The sequence below is a fragment of the Brienomyrus brachyistius genome, chromosome 3 (assembly GCF_023856365.1).
Source record: "Brienomyrus brachyistius isolate T26 chromosome 3, BBRACH_0.4, whole genome shotgun sequence".
NCBI classification, from domain to species: domain Eukaryota; kingdom Metazoa; phylum Chordata; class Actinopteri; order Osteoglossiformes; family Mormyridae; genus Brienomyrus; species Brienomyrus brachyistius.
The window spans coordinates 28,300,460-28,315,652 of NC_064535.1; the positions used below are offsets into that span (position 1 = coordinate 28,300,460).

The 15,193-nt window shown below is 42.8% G+C and overlaps 1 protein-coding gene across 2 annotated transcripts; it reads right to left on the reverse strand.

The window, feature by feature from the left end:
- Positions 1-370: 370 nt before the first annotated feature.
- nup50 (nucleoporin 50) lies at positions 371-9,822 on the reverse strand. Of its 2 annotated transcripts, none has more exons than XM_049007383.1 (8): positions 9,642-9,822; positions 8,772-8,854; positions 8,145-8,228; positions 7,784-7,988; positions 3,851-4,480; positions 3,192-3,282; positions 2,790-2,908; positions 371-2,258 (listed from the first exon to the last, which is right to left on the reverse strand). In XM_049007383.1, exons 2-8 carry the CDS (start codon positions 8,838-8,840, stop codon positions 2,059-2,061), a joined length of 1,398 nt encoding a protein of 465 aa, XP_048863340.1. In that variant the 5' UTR covers positions 8,841-8,854; positions 9,642-9,822; the 3' UTR covers positions 371-2,058. The 2 variants fall into 2 exon arrangements, with proteins under 2 accessions (XP_048863340.1, XP_048863341.1); XM_049007384.1 differs by lacking the exon at positions 9,642-9,822 and adding an exon at positions 9,393-9,616.
- Between the last annotated feature and the right edge of the window lie 5,371 nt (positions 9,823-15,193).

Below are 15,193 nucleotides of genomic sequence, written 5' to 3' on the forward strand. Positions count from 1 at the left end.
CACAGTTACCAAGTAGGTTAGTAACAGGTTTAGCAAGTTTATCCAATGCTTATAGAAGGATGACTGTAGATGGCTCTGCTGTAAAAGTAGGCTAGTAACATCATTACTGAGTACTAGAGAATAGGTATATAGGATCATAAGATACCTATTTTCTTTTTTTCCAATTTAAGAGGCCCGAACACTCCAGATGTTTAATGCTTCTGCCATCTCCCAGGAAGCTGGTCTTTGTACATTTTACTGTGCAGGAGGAACCTGGAAATACAGCCCCTGCTCCTTCCAACCAAGGGGTGAAGGAAGGCAGCCCTGATCCTCACCAGGAAGAGCAGTGTGTAAGCACTGTCAGGACAACGAAGATACTGTAGACCGCAGAGACATTTTTGCAATCTCAGTTTAATGTTTGAGTCAAACACATACATGGTGTTGAGTAACAGCACACGGACCCTGCAGAACTAAAACTGGTTAAAACCAAATTCAAAATTGGTTAAGTTGCCAGGTGATAGCTACCTGCTTTCTAATTAAAACCATTTACTTTCTGCAGCTTTGCTTTTTTATTAGAAAAAAATATATATATTTAAGCTTTTCAGAATGGCTGGATCACCAGCAAGTAGCCCGGATTACCAGAGAGCCAGGAGAATTCGATGGCGCGTTTTTTCTTACTGACCGTTTAGCGGACACCTAAACCGCCAGAGAACACAAAACAGGCCAGTCTGTGAAAGTGATTGTGCAGTGATTTATTGACCAGTCACTCATACAAATGTTTCAGGCCGCTTTGCCTGGCGGGAGTCACCTCTGCTGGAGTGGTATGAAGGACACTTGGATGGTGATGATAAAAAAAAAAAAAAAATTTAAATCAGCCACTCAGCAACAGCAGTGTGGCCGATATGAAAGCACAGACGGACTGAACAGCTGCAGACTCACAGATTCATCCACAACACTGACATTTAAAAAGTGTGGGGGGTCTGTACAATACTATCCTCTTTGGGGAAGTGGGGGTCAGATGTGGTAGGGAGAGGACTGAAAAGGACTCAAATCTGCCAGTCGGAGATGAAAAGGTCTCAATCCAGTTCACTCAGCACAGGCAACTACCACTCCTGAATAAATATTCCCCATCACATCACTCACAGAGAAGTGGCTGAAGTTTTAAAAAAATAATAATAATATATATATAGATCTGTTTAGCCGAGGGCCCAATGACCCCATGACACTCAAAACGAAGACTTTGTGAAACCGTGTGAAATCACATTTCCTTTAATTTACAAAAAAATACAAAGCAAGAAAATGCCTAAATGAGCAACAGGGTGCCAGAACAGCAGAGCCAGTAATAACTTATCTCCAATTACAGAAGCAAAACTGCAGACTTAGTAATTCCTGAAGGTTCAATTTCCTCATTAACCAGTAGCATGACATACAGAATCACAGCGGACTTGCTCCTACCCAGACTCACATCATCAAAACGTTTTGTTCCTTTCTGCCACAACATTGTCCGAATTAATCAGTACCGCAGTTTCAAATCTCCAGGTCGATGGAAGCTTAGCAGCGGCTGGCTGACTGACCTCAATCTTCCACTGAACTACAGGATAGCAGCAAAAGTTCACGACTGACGGAATGTTTCTGACTCCAGGGAGCCTTGACTCGTTTTCCACTTTAAAAAAAAAATAAAACAAATCTTCAAAATTCAATAAACAATATCCCCTAAGTTTCCGAAAAGAAACCTTTTTGCATGAGCAGTTTGGCCAAAAGCGAGGGTGTCTCACGCCTAGAAGCATGGCAAAAAAAAATAATCCCGTTTCACAGTATGACAACTGACTACTTAATCTATAAATATATACAGGCATGCTATTTAACGAATTTCATTAAAAAACTGTACCAGGGGACAGAGTATGTGAACCTCGAGTTACCACGACACGGTCTAGGGCCAGATTATCGCACAATCGACAACGAGGGACCGAAGGGCGTGGAGGGGAGGCAGAGGTAAGGGGGAAGGTGATCTGCTAAAAGGGACACGGCCTGTAAGGAACCCATTGGCGTTTGATCAGTCCCAGCTGGGGGGGCGGGGCCTCACACCCTCTTTTCCAGCAGCACTCTGTGCAGTTCGTCTGCGTCCTCCCCCGTTTTCACCCGGATGAGCAGCGGCACAGGGTTGGTGGGACTCTTCTCATCCACGGGGGGGTTGGGCACGCACACCACCATCACGTTATTCTTGCCCATGCGTGAGCAGGGCATGGAGGCGGGCAACATGATATTCAGGAGGATGTTTCCTGGGGAGAGACAGGATTAAACAGCCTCATGTCTCAGAAGACAAGGAAATAAAATGCAGAACACCTGAGCAGAACAGACAACAGGGGAGGACTAAAGTGGAAAGCAATACAGATGGAATTTTCCATCCATCCATCCATCCATCTTCTGCAACTGCTAATCCTATTCAGGGTTGCGGGGCAGATGGAATTTTACATTGAACAAAATAAAAAAACATTTCAGTGTCCTGTCAGGATGCACAATTCAAGGCCTCAGCTGGTTAACACCGGAGAGAACACACAGATGTTTATAAACTACACTAACATACAGCAAGGTTTACACAACAGGCATTTCTCAGCGTGGCCACTAGAGGGAAGACAAGCATTTGTATTAAAACCATCCGGCGCCAACCAGCCTACGCCAGCTTACATCAGCAGGTACTTTCCTCAAACACAAATCACACTCCCCCATTTAACCCACTAATACTCTTAACACAAGTAAAGCTAACTAAGCGCTGTGGATTAGCTGAGAGCACAGAGGAGAGCCCGCCTTACCCAGGTTGGTGTCAGCCCGCACCAGGAGCTGAGTCTTCCCATCTGCGACCTGCTTCAGATGCAGCGTCCCCACTCCCTTCTCCTTAAACTCATTCTCTTTCTTATAAAACAGTTTGCACCTAAGAATCAAGAAAATTCCAAGCATGACGGAGGACATTGCAGAAGTGTCATTTTTCTACGTACTACAGTAAGGAGATACTCCCAATGAACATATTTGGTGAGTAGTAGTGTCCCCAAACTGATTGGGGGCCCCATTTACATGCCCATAAACATTTAGCAGCAAAAACACCTCCCTGTGGTTGTGATTAATATCCCTCGGTATCATGGGCTATCTGGCACACGACTCCTCTACACACCAACAGCCCCCTATTACTTTGCGATCACGCTTGGACAGAGACCCACTTCTTGGAGTAGAACGCGTCGTCCTCCTTGACCTCCGTGACCACAGGCTTCGGGGGCTCCTCCGACTCTTCGTCGGCTCCCCCGTTCTCATCTGCGTGGAGGGAGGGACGACACACAGGGCCATGCGTTTCAGGGATGGAATAGTGATTCAGGAAGATCCCTGATAACTCAAGGGGCCACGGCTCCGTAAGGGAGCCCAAATGGCCCTTAAAGCATTACACTCATTGGACTCCTGTAGATATACAACAGCGAACAAGTGTTATACAAGTGCTATACCATCATACTAATTACTTTGGGTAAACATGCAGCAAACTGCCCACTTGGGTTGAACAGCATGACTGACGGTAACTTCAAACTTATTGCGGCGACTCCGGACACTGGCCACGAATGACATTCACATATTCATCACTAACAACCTGTTGACAGCTGCGATTCAGACAAGATTAATAATATCTTAACAAGCAAAAAAGGAAACGGAAAGAAAAACTTTAAAAAAAGAGAACCACAGAGAAACTGCACTGTCTGCACAGCAACAGGCCAGTTAAAGGATTTTCATCAGGGCACCGGGGGGGGGGGGTCAAACTTCCGCATATAACCCCGTCCCCCCCAGCCTAACCCTGCTAGCATCGGCGTCCCCTCACAGGCCCAGGGGGCTTTACCTTTCCGTTCAGCACTGTTTGCCGCCTCCGCCTTAGCGCCGCCAAAGGAGAAGCTACTCGCCGTTACTACGGCCCCCTGGCCTCCGAAGAGGGAGGCGGAGGAGCTCTGGGTGGAGAAGGAGAAGCTGGCCGCTCCGCTGGTACCCAGGGTACCCAACAGCGAGGCATCCACCTTCTTGCCGAAGTTAAACGTGACGCCGGGTGGAACTATCTGCGGGGCCACGCTCTCTTTTTCCTGAGCGAGCAGAGTTGCCCCTGGCAAGGAAGCTATCCCACTGCTGCCTCCGGTGGAGGATGCAGGAGCGGAGGCAGCAGCCACGGCCCCGGTGGGCTGGGAGCTCCCCTGCTTGGCTGCCTCGCCCTCTGAGCCCCCGCCATACTGCCGCTCGATGCTGGCCAGGTGCTGCTCGTAGTCGCGGAAGATGGGGTTGAGGTCGCACAGCGGGTTGTCGTTGACGTGCTTGGTGATCCAGTCGCGCACAGAGTAGTTGAGCGCCGTCAGCTGCCGGCTGTACTCCCGGCTGTTCTGAGGACTCTGAGCTGCACCGGGGGCGGGGCCATTGGGCTGCCTACCGCTCACGTCAGTGGCAGGGGGTTGGGAAGAGGCGGGGCCGTTGAATGCCAATGAGCCTGGGGGGGGGGGGGGGGGGAGGGGATTAACAGAGTGAGTAACAGAGCTCAGCTTCTACGTTTCCCCTCCTTCCTGATAAATAAAGCTACAGTCAATGAACAGCTCCAGGACCATGGTGCTCCTCGCTCCTGTTCTGAAAGACGCCAGACAGCCACATCAGGCATCTGCGTTCCTACTGCGTGACTGCCGCCATGCTGTTTGGCAGCATGACTGCCAAACCGCTGCAGCAGACGGCCACCTCTCTGGAGGAGGGGGAGGGGGGGCGGAGGCAGATGGTGCAGCACACACAGAGTCTCAGCTAGGCACCTCGCATACGTCAACCTGCAGGCACATGCACGAAACATTTCAGTGCGCATTTTGTAACCCTGTCTGAAAAGGCAGGTAGCCTGTTTGGACACAGCAGCACCGAACCCATAACAAGGTTACTGTTCAAGATTCAGTCTGGTGCCACTTTACATGCTATACTGACAGCGATCGGTAAGAAACTGCCATATTCTCCAAGGTGCCCCCTATCTCGTGTCCCTTGCTTCCCGAGATGATCACGACTAGCCTCTAGTTATAGAATGCAGATGGATTGTCAATAATTGGTTAATACCCCAAGAGACAGCTGACATTCAACACACTTCTCTTAGTCATGCCAGCTTGTTTGTTCTCTATAGTCCAAAATGAGGGAGTCAACTCGGATTTTACTGGAAACAACCTACTCTGGAGACAGGCGAGTTCCACAGTAGGGTTGAAACGATTACTCAAATAATTTGATTCATAAAAATCCTCCAGGCATATTCTCTGCCTCGATCACTAGCTTTATGATCCTCAGTACTGCAATGCACAAATTGCAGCAATGCACGGAAAATATTAACTGGAGCACCGGGAGAGAAGCCTATTGGGGTCTGCAGTGATGAAGAAAAACAAAAATGGGGAAAATCAGAGGGAAGAGATGAGTGATATAAAGCAGCAGGAAGTATTGAAAGTTTGGGAGTATTGCAACTTGAAATTCATAGAAAATCCAGCACAATGCAAACACTGCGAGTTCTAAAGTTGAAATCTTCAACCTCAAAGTTATTGTCATTTTCTCCCACTCATTGCTTCCTTTTGCACCATTCTCGTGGTTTATCAAGTTATTAGCCTCCATTTGAAAGGCAGCTTGCAAAGGCTTCTGTCACTACTTATATCAAATCACAGGAACCTTCATTTTATAATGCCGCCGCAAAAAGTTTAATGACATAAAAAATTTGCTTGGAGCATTCATCGAAGAGTTCCAAACTGCTCATTCTGTCCACTACCATTAGTGTGGTAAAAATATTAATTTCTTAAAATATTGATGAATACGGTCCCTCCATAAACTGGGGGACCCAAATGTTAGCATCTTATTATGCTAGCGACTAGCACCAAAAAATTACCTTGCACTTTAACCTTTATACCATAAAAGAAGCACGAGTTAGCATGTAAAGGTTAAAATGCACAATATTTTCCTGCCATATCAGCGCAAATGCACATAAAATAAGTACGTGTTTGCATTGTCACAACACACAATTGACTGCTCCAAATGTGAATGGATATTTGCATATGTGCATTGCTGAACAATTATCACAAAAGCAGTAAAAACTGAAATAAATTAAAAACGGTTCTAGTAAGAAAAAACATTGTGGTATGCAGCTAACATTGTTTGGAACCCTAATAATAGAACCTTTTTGTACACAATCTCTGACTATGAAACACGCAAGTAATTCACTTATAACTCAGCTGTTGAATCAATATTTGTTCGCACCACAAGTGTAATGTTCTCCTTGGATTTCTTGCACTTGCTGTTTGTGGGCGTATCCGCAGTGGCCTTCAGCCAATTCTGTTTGGTCAGCATGACAGGCACGAGAGGAACACGGCACTTCGGATTGGTTAGAATGACACACAAGGATGACGGCATCAATTTGTAAAACTGTTCTCATGGTAGTTTGAAACCCTGGGTCAGAGGCGCTGTATAATGCAAACCCTAAAATCGCAGCCTTTGTAATGCTGATCTCATTGTTTCAAATGAGGATTTTGATTTGAAATCGATAAACTGTTCAGCCCTACTTCAGATTTTGGTCTGAGTATTATTATATGTGCAAACGGCTCAACCACGTTCACCACTAACAGCATTCTTAACATGCTCGTGTGACATATACACGTACACATTTTATATACTTTTCAGTAAATGTTTTCCTTAGCAGTATGTACAGAGGAAACATGGCAGTGAGTGGAATGCATCTTTTGTTTTGACTGAATTTGCAATTTTATGCATTAAAACTTTGGTTTTCGTAACATGAAAACCACTTTGTTTATTCAAAGACCAGTGTAGCATAAGTTTTTCCATTTATTCTCACACTGGATCGAATACTTCTTTTATCCGATTACTCAATTAATTGCAAAAATAATTGATGGAATACTCAATTATGAAAATAAGCAATAGTTTCACAGTGATTTTAACGTATAACAGCAAAAAAAATATCAGAAATGACACAAATGAGAATGAGAAGGTTTAGTAAACTTGGTTAGTGAACGTGAGAAGTAAACATTTCCATCTCAGGGTCTCAAACCGGTCGGAGACCCTTCACAAAAACAAGGTGTTCTTAGCTTCTACAGTAAAACACACGTTCCAGTATATTTCCAGAACACTACCAGTAATTTCTGAAAAAACACAAACCGGGCCATTTCTCCATTTCTGTTTGCAAGGGAGGACAGTCAACCACGCATATGCAGCAAACAGAGCCCAGCCAAAATTCATCATACAAGCACGATCATACACGGCAGACTGCTAATGTTAATGGCAGACAAGGCCTAGCTTTCAGTAGACACTGGTAATAAAAACTGTAGAAAGAGAAACTACAATGAATACGAGCCAAATGTAGAGTTATGCAGAAACAGTCATTGCGACATCTGATAAAAATTCTGCTGCAATACACTGAAGGTGAGAGTTAACAGCCCATGAAGCAATAACCTCAAAGCAACTCAAGAGTTTTTTTTTTTTAACAACAGAAGGGGAAAAGTTCTAGGAGGACACTGGACCTGGCCCAGTCAGATTTGACAGTTATGGGCAAAGTTACTCTGAAAGTGAACAAGCAAAGTTTCGAGCAAGGATTTTTCCATGAAATGTGAAGCCAAACCATCACTAAGACCAGGAATAAAAAGGGGACAGAGTAAAAAAAAAGGATAAAAATGCACTGATTTCCAATTAAAATGGAAGAGGATGTGGTTAAGGTCCAACTTCACCACATAAATATCTGGCAAACCCAGAACCCATTATCATGCAAACTAGTAGTACCTACCGGTGGTGGTCTTTGCTGTGGGGGTGGAGCCAAGTGTAGAGAGGGCGGGCGGGGCAACTGCACCACCATTCCCATTCGTCAGACTGGGCAGGGTCTTGAACCCGGTTCCGTTCCCCAAGCCTCCAAATGAGGCTGCACCTCCCCCTGTCCCAACTGAGGCCAATGAAAAACCTTTAAAGCTTTTGAAAGCACCTCCAGCCTCACCCTGCGGAGAGAGAGGAACAGTTCAACAAGGAGGATCATTTTCCTACTTGTAACAGCACTTTTAGGCAGATACACGTGGCCTCTCTGAACATCCCATCATCTGACTGAACATGATCATCATGTATTCTCAATCTCTGGGTCCAAAGTGGTGCGTTACCTCAGTCGCCATGTTCCTGCGTTTTGCCTTCTTGATTGGCCGGTTCTTCAGTACATCTTCGCTTGCAAGGGAGAACGTTCCAGGCTATGGGAGGGATATTTCAATGCAGAGAAATTAAAGGTGTTCTAGAACTGGTTTATGTGGTCCACCTCACTACAATGGTAGAGAAGATAATCCTAAACTAAGGGCCATGATTTTATGCAGGTAGTAGGAAGGCGGTCCAAAGAAAGATCTGGAGTCTGTGCACAAAGCCAGATTTCTTGCTACCATGTCAGACTTAACATACCCCAGTTCAAATGGACTCTGTTTACTTACAATTAGCCCAGGCTACCTTAAATCCAACAAGTTATACGGCTAAGCAAGGAATTTCACTTTGTGACGCAGTCCCCTGCTCCACAGAGACCCTTGATGCATTACAGATAAATTGGAGCTTTCCCTATCTGAACTCCCTCATGTGCTCAGACATATTCTGGGCTTTACGTGTTGACTCCTCTGTAAATGTGCAGACTAAGATGGCAAGACCTCACACTGTCTGTCACCCCGAAGTCAAACTGGGCAAGGAAGGCAACATGACAATTTCAGCTTGCACCAAATCAATCGGATGGGAAGAGCAAAGTCGCTTGTTACCTCTTCTCCTTCGTCTTCTTGATCCCAATTCCTGTCGGTTAACTCTTTATCTGCTATCCTCTTCGCCATCACAGCTCTGATCGCTTTAGAATGAAGGCAAACAGGTTCACATCAGTTTTAATCATACAGACTTTGTTTCACATGACTGCATCAAACACCCAAGTCTTTTCGATTTTTTCTGGGCGGCCCAGGATAAAATGATACAATCCTAGTTCTACAAATCTAAAGTGAACACAACTGCTAAATGGACAGCTGTGTCGTTTTTGCCTTATAAAACTTTTTCGCCCGATAAACAACCAATATAAGCATTGGCAAGACTCTTATTCAGTTGAGACATAAAAAACATAAAAGGTGCCATAATACTTCTAGCTATAACAAGAACAGTGACATCTGAGAAAGTTATTATTAAAAGGTGACCGAAAAAATAGATATTGTTTTTACTCGATAAACGGCATCTCTATATAGACATAGATCTGATATGAATGTCTACATTAAAACTCAAAACGAAATAAATGGAGACTGGATACACTACTCTTCCCGAATATAAAGCGAAATGAAATTATTCTGAACACTTCTTTAGTAGTTGACTTTTAGTTAGCCATCTTAAGCACTTGACCATACCTTAACGTATCATCAAACCCATCACAAATCTCACTACAATTATACGCAAACTCAGCCACGATAAAACCTTGGAGCTACTCTTCAGCTGTGACCCTGCTTAAAAAACGCCTTTATTTACCATCTGTGTATCCCGCTCCGTAAACTACTAGCTTCACCTTTTCTGGCTTTAACTACCGGTGTCGTCAGACATCCATGCCGTTTCACCGCCTAGGTACCGGGCAACAACAAGCGCGACAAAAGCAAACACACCTTTATCCAAAACGAAACAAGTCCCCAACTGCCCCCAACAGCGACGCCGATATCCAGGTTCTCGAAACTGCAACAAATGATTAGTTTTATACCCAAATCAACTTTACGCTTGTCCTCTTTCACGCCGCCATTTTATGACACCGAATAACCGCGCGCCTCGCCTCCTTCGCTGCGCAAGCGTGAAGAGGGAAGCCGCCACTGGTGCATCCTGGGAAAGGTTGTTCCAGCGCCTTTTCGCACCCATTACCACGTTCAATAACGGTTTGACATAAAAAAAAAATATTCACGTCAGAGAGCCGTTTTTCGGATTTCGTGCATTTGATAAGTGGAATTAACAATTTTGCAACTTAAAGACCGCTCTGTTTTAATAATTTCCTAAATATATGTTCTGTATGGTTTTCTGATAATTACATACTTGGTACTTTTTCTCCTGAAGGAATTATAACTAGCATTAAGCTGCATAACACAATAACATTCAATGATTTTTTTAAATTAAATCAAAACTAATTAAATAGATATTTTTGTTTGGAGGGTTTCTGGAAAGATGATCTCAGTAGGATACCTTAGATCAACTAGGCCTCAGCTGCAAGGAAACAAACACAGGACCTTAGAGATTGCTGGAAAGATAATAATACACTATGGACTTCAGGGGCAGGTGGCTGAGCCCCAAGCTCTAAAGGTTCTAGATAATTCCAGCCAAACCAGGAACAGGTGCTAGAAAAAGGAGGAGGAGAGTAGAGAGCCTAGCAACAGCAGGAGACCCCTGACCAGCTGGCAAAAAGGCACAAGTGGAAACCTTACAATTATTCAAGGACGTTCAAGAAGCTGTCCGTGCAATTTTGTATGCATATTGTAGAGCTTTTCATTCTTAAAGGAATATTTATTATTTTATATTTGTAACTTGCTTTGCTTATTTGCAACTGAAGAAAATCACACAGCTTAGTGCCATGCAAAAATTTAAGGACATACATATTCCCACATGCATAATGGCTGAATGCATTTCCTCCATTTTGGTGGTTTAATAGCTTTATAACCTCAAAACTGGAATTTCCAGTGTCTCCAAAGCATTAAAGCTTATGTTTTTTTATACCGCTGAAGTACTTACCTAAAGTGTATCCATTTGGATGTCTGTGAGCCCAGCAGATACTGTTACATGATCTTGAAACAGGAGTCTGCTTCACAATGCTGGAGGGGAGCAAGACCTCAAGTCGAGATTTCAGGCTAGATGAAGCTGTGAGCCAATAAAGAAAGTGAAACCTCCACTTTGAAGGTGTGGCACCAAGACCCTCAGCGAACATGGACAACAGAAAATTATAGGACGCATACAAGCAATGCTGGGAGGTTTGTGGGTGTTGGGGTATTTTAGCAATTGAGCAACATCATTGATTATTATATATGGATACTGCATTATTCCCTTAAAATGTTTTATTGATTTACCCCTTAAACTTTAATTGACCTGCTTTGATTTATTTCAAGAAATGAAACATGTTTGTAATGTTCGTAATTTACCTCATATTGTTTTTGAATTAAATGATTTTGGTTAGTTCAGTAACTGAACTTTGATTGCCCTCCATCTATCCTCATAGTGTCTTTTCACTTTTCTATCTATCCATCTTTCAGGCTGACTGTGAGCCTGAAACCTGCACCCTGAGGGACTTGGGGCACAGGGTAGCAGGAGACCCTGGGCAGCATGTCAGTTTCATTTTATTATATCCAATCCAATCATGCTGACCAAGATAGCGGATCTATTTCATTGGTACAATCAATACATCAATGAGATAATGCATCAAAAGCAATAATACACAAAAAAACAAAAATAACTGAGAGGCTAAAGTGCTGAAAATATACAACAAATGTGCACTAAAAATTCTATACTAATTTTGCAGAGAATCATTGGAATATCACACTTTAAAGGCGATTCTCATTACATGTAGGTACATACAGAGACATACAGAGAAGAACTAGGGGTGACATAACAAGAATGTTCTCTACATAAACTAATAAAACCTTGTTCTACTCTTTTTAATTAGGTGTGACTCAAACACATTACATAGGTATGTTTCTTTATTTTATGAGAGAGTTCCCTTCTCGTACACGACTGTAATGATAAAATTACATGTGAACAGGGGGCTTTCCACCAGGGGAAATTACCCTTTGAATTAATGAATCTGCTATTGTGACTGATCAAAGACGGTTGATTAAAAACTGTCTGCTTGGTTCAGTTTGAAGTGTCTGGCATCACAGATAAAGTCAAGTATAACCAAATTGAAAGCAAACGATCATAATTAATAATTCATTCATATTAAATACTCCCATTTACTATGGGGATCTTCGTGGCAAAAACCTGAATCACATACAAGGAGAAGATGGAAGTTTTCAGATGAAGCATCCGGTTTTAGGGCTTTAATATTTTAGCGGTATGTCTTTGCATTTTCATTTTATGTTTACTTAACAGTACAACTTTTTTTTGATGCAGTACACAACTGATGTGACATGATTAATATATGTTAATTAGCCATAATGACCGATTAAATATGCAAACTAGAAAGTTCATTTAAATAAATATGTAATCTATACACAACGTATTTGCAATATTTTGATGACATAATAGAGCATGTTTTTCGCGACATCAATGGAAATGATGGTATAATTGTGTGTTATAGCTACAAAAACAGTTTAAACTCCTGCCCTGTCTTGTAGGCAGCTGTGTGACACGAATAAATAATAGAAATAATCCTGTGTTGTCAGGCAGTGTTCAGTCCCTTTTGTTTAAAGCAGTGTGTCCCAATCCGGTCCTCAGGGACCCACAGCTGGTCCACATTTTCGCTCCATCCCAGCTCCCTGACAGACAGTCCGCATTTTTACTCGCCCCCAGCCAGACGCTAAGAGGGAGCAAAAATGTGGACTATCTGTGGGTCCCTGAGGACCGGATTGGGAAACATTAAGCACAAAGAGCTCAGTTCAGCAGGAGGGGAAGCCACTTGTTCTTGTTATCTTGACTGATCACCATCACTAGGTTAAATGCTCCACTGCTTGCACACTTTTCCTGGTTTGTGCTGATGTCCTCTACTGTTTCAACAACTTATTGACAATGCTGATTAGTAAATATGAAACCAACTGGACCTCACGAAGACTTGGGACAAGCGTGCATTCCTAATCCCGTGAGATTCTGCCCTGGTGCCTGATGGGAAAAAGCATGCATTCATATATGTCAATAAGGATTAATCATGCTTTATTTTTCTGTAAATAGAAGAAACAACATACTGTAAGTGTGATGAAAACAAAAATGTTCATTCAACACCCCAGTTACAGCTTAAATATATCTTCTATATATAAAAAACTTTTTTTTTTTTTTTTATAAATTAGGCCTATTTTATTAATATAATTGCTGACCTTCGGGACATGTTTCAATTAACTATTAATTATTGTTCTTTATAAGAAAAAAAACTAATATGAAATAACAAATAAACACTCATTTAACCTAGGACAGACTGTTCCAGCCTTGTTTAAGTATAACACGTGCTTCCCCAAAATCTGCCCATAAATGAGGTATTTGTGGGAGGTGAATATGGGGGAGCACTCAGATGGTGCTTTCCTTGTATAACTCATCATTCTCCCATTAGTTCTTGCTCATGTCATTTTTTGACATCGTTGATAAAAACATGTGTGGAGCAACTATCAGCGTTAGGGGCCCTAGGAGACCCGAGATTGTTACTTAAATCAGGAAAACCTATAGGAGATGAGGATAAATGGGCAGAATGACCCAATACACTCCTTGCTAGGTACAGATGATAATTACTGTGATGGCATCGATAATATAACGGAACTTTTCCAGGAAAGGCATCACACTCACCCATATATATCAGATACTTCCATTCTTACTGCCAGGCAGCCATTCTGATCCTATCCAAGCAGCATGCCATTTGGCTCCTGTCAAAGGGTTTTGTGCCAGACAATAAATAAATAAACATCAAATATTTGATTTAATGAATATAACTACAGTACTGTTGTCCCATGAAAATGCACAAGAACAGTAGCTAGATTATTATTATTATTATTGTTGTTGTTGTTGTTGTATTATCAACAGCATGAATGATACGTTATACTTCGATGGCAAATAAGCGTATCAAAGCTTTAAGCATTTTCCTAGAGGGTAGATAATAAAATAAGTGTAAATAAAAAAAACAAAAACGCTACAATACATGTAGAATAATTCAGCCTATACAAGTGAATATCTAATATACTTCATTCGACTAATAACAAGTTAATTATACACATGCACACACATACACACACACATGATAAATTGATGCGTTCACAGAAAATCGGCAGTGTTAATTCAGCGAAGTACCCTCAGCTCAACAGTATCGCTACCTATTTTATTAGTGTTTATCACTGCAGCGTGGATGGAATGAAACCCTCCCCTGTCCCTTTAGGGAGCATGTATTATATGGGCTATATTTGAAATGAACCAACTGGCTTTTCTATGCCCCCCATACCAGCAACGTCTATAAGGATATGGAAACTAACTGTCAGAAATGCTGCAGCTGAAAGCGACTGCAGGAGTTTGCAGGAGAGTCAAAGAGTTTCACCACTGAGCCATGAAATGAAAAGTAAGAGCTGATATACTAAGGCGGTGGCTACAGAACCTCGCGCTTGTGAGGTGTGGGGGGAGGGCCGCCGCATGCCCAAAACTGCCCTTATCTGTGTCACCGGAATAAAGCCCGAGCATTATCGCAAATGGAAACGGCCGCCTTTATTTTTCGCTTTAACGGCGTCTACGTTATAAATAGCAATCAAGATCTATTCCTAAGCATAGCGAGTACGCTATATCGGTTGGCAAATTAACCATTTAATCAGCTGTATCTGATTAAGCAAAAATAAAATGAGGGATGGGGTGGTGGTATTGTAGCAATTCTAGTACGTGATTCACATTAACTTATGTTTTAAAATAGATACGAAAGGGTTATTAATAGCAAGCGTGGTAGAAAAATGTCGCTGTCCAAGGTACCATCCATTATTCCTCGGGTCTAATGTACGTACGCGCATTCTCATGAATATCGAATTTCTTAAAACAAGGCGTGCATGCTATTAACTTGTGGCATGTGTGCTTGGATATTCTGAATAGAGGTTCGCATAACGCTGATGTTTTTTATCTTTTACTGTTGGCAATATGCTTTTTTATAGGTGCGATAAAAATGCTCAGCAATACTACTGGTGCTCTTCGGTAGTTCTCGGAGGACAGGCTCCCCTCCCAGCTAACCCACTCCAGGGCGCAGCTACGTTTTTTGTCACTGCACTCCCCGATGGCCGGAGGCACATGCAGGGTATTCTACTCCTTATTGGGCCCGGCCGCGATCCCTTTCGCACCGCAGATCAACAGCCTCCAATTGCGACTTGACTTGTGTGCTGCGGTGGGAGGGTGGAGGAGGAGGAGGAGGAGGAGGAGGGGTATTAGGGAGGGGAGGGGGGGACACAAATCCTTAGGCATCGCACAAGGAGAGCTGAAAAATATAGTTGTAAAATGTGCCTGTATATAAAACACTTGCAAT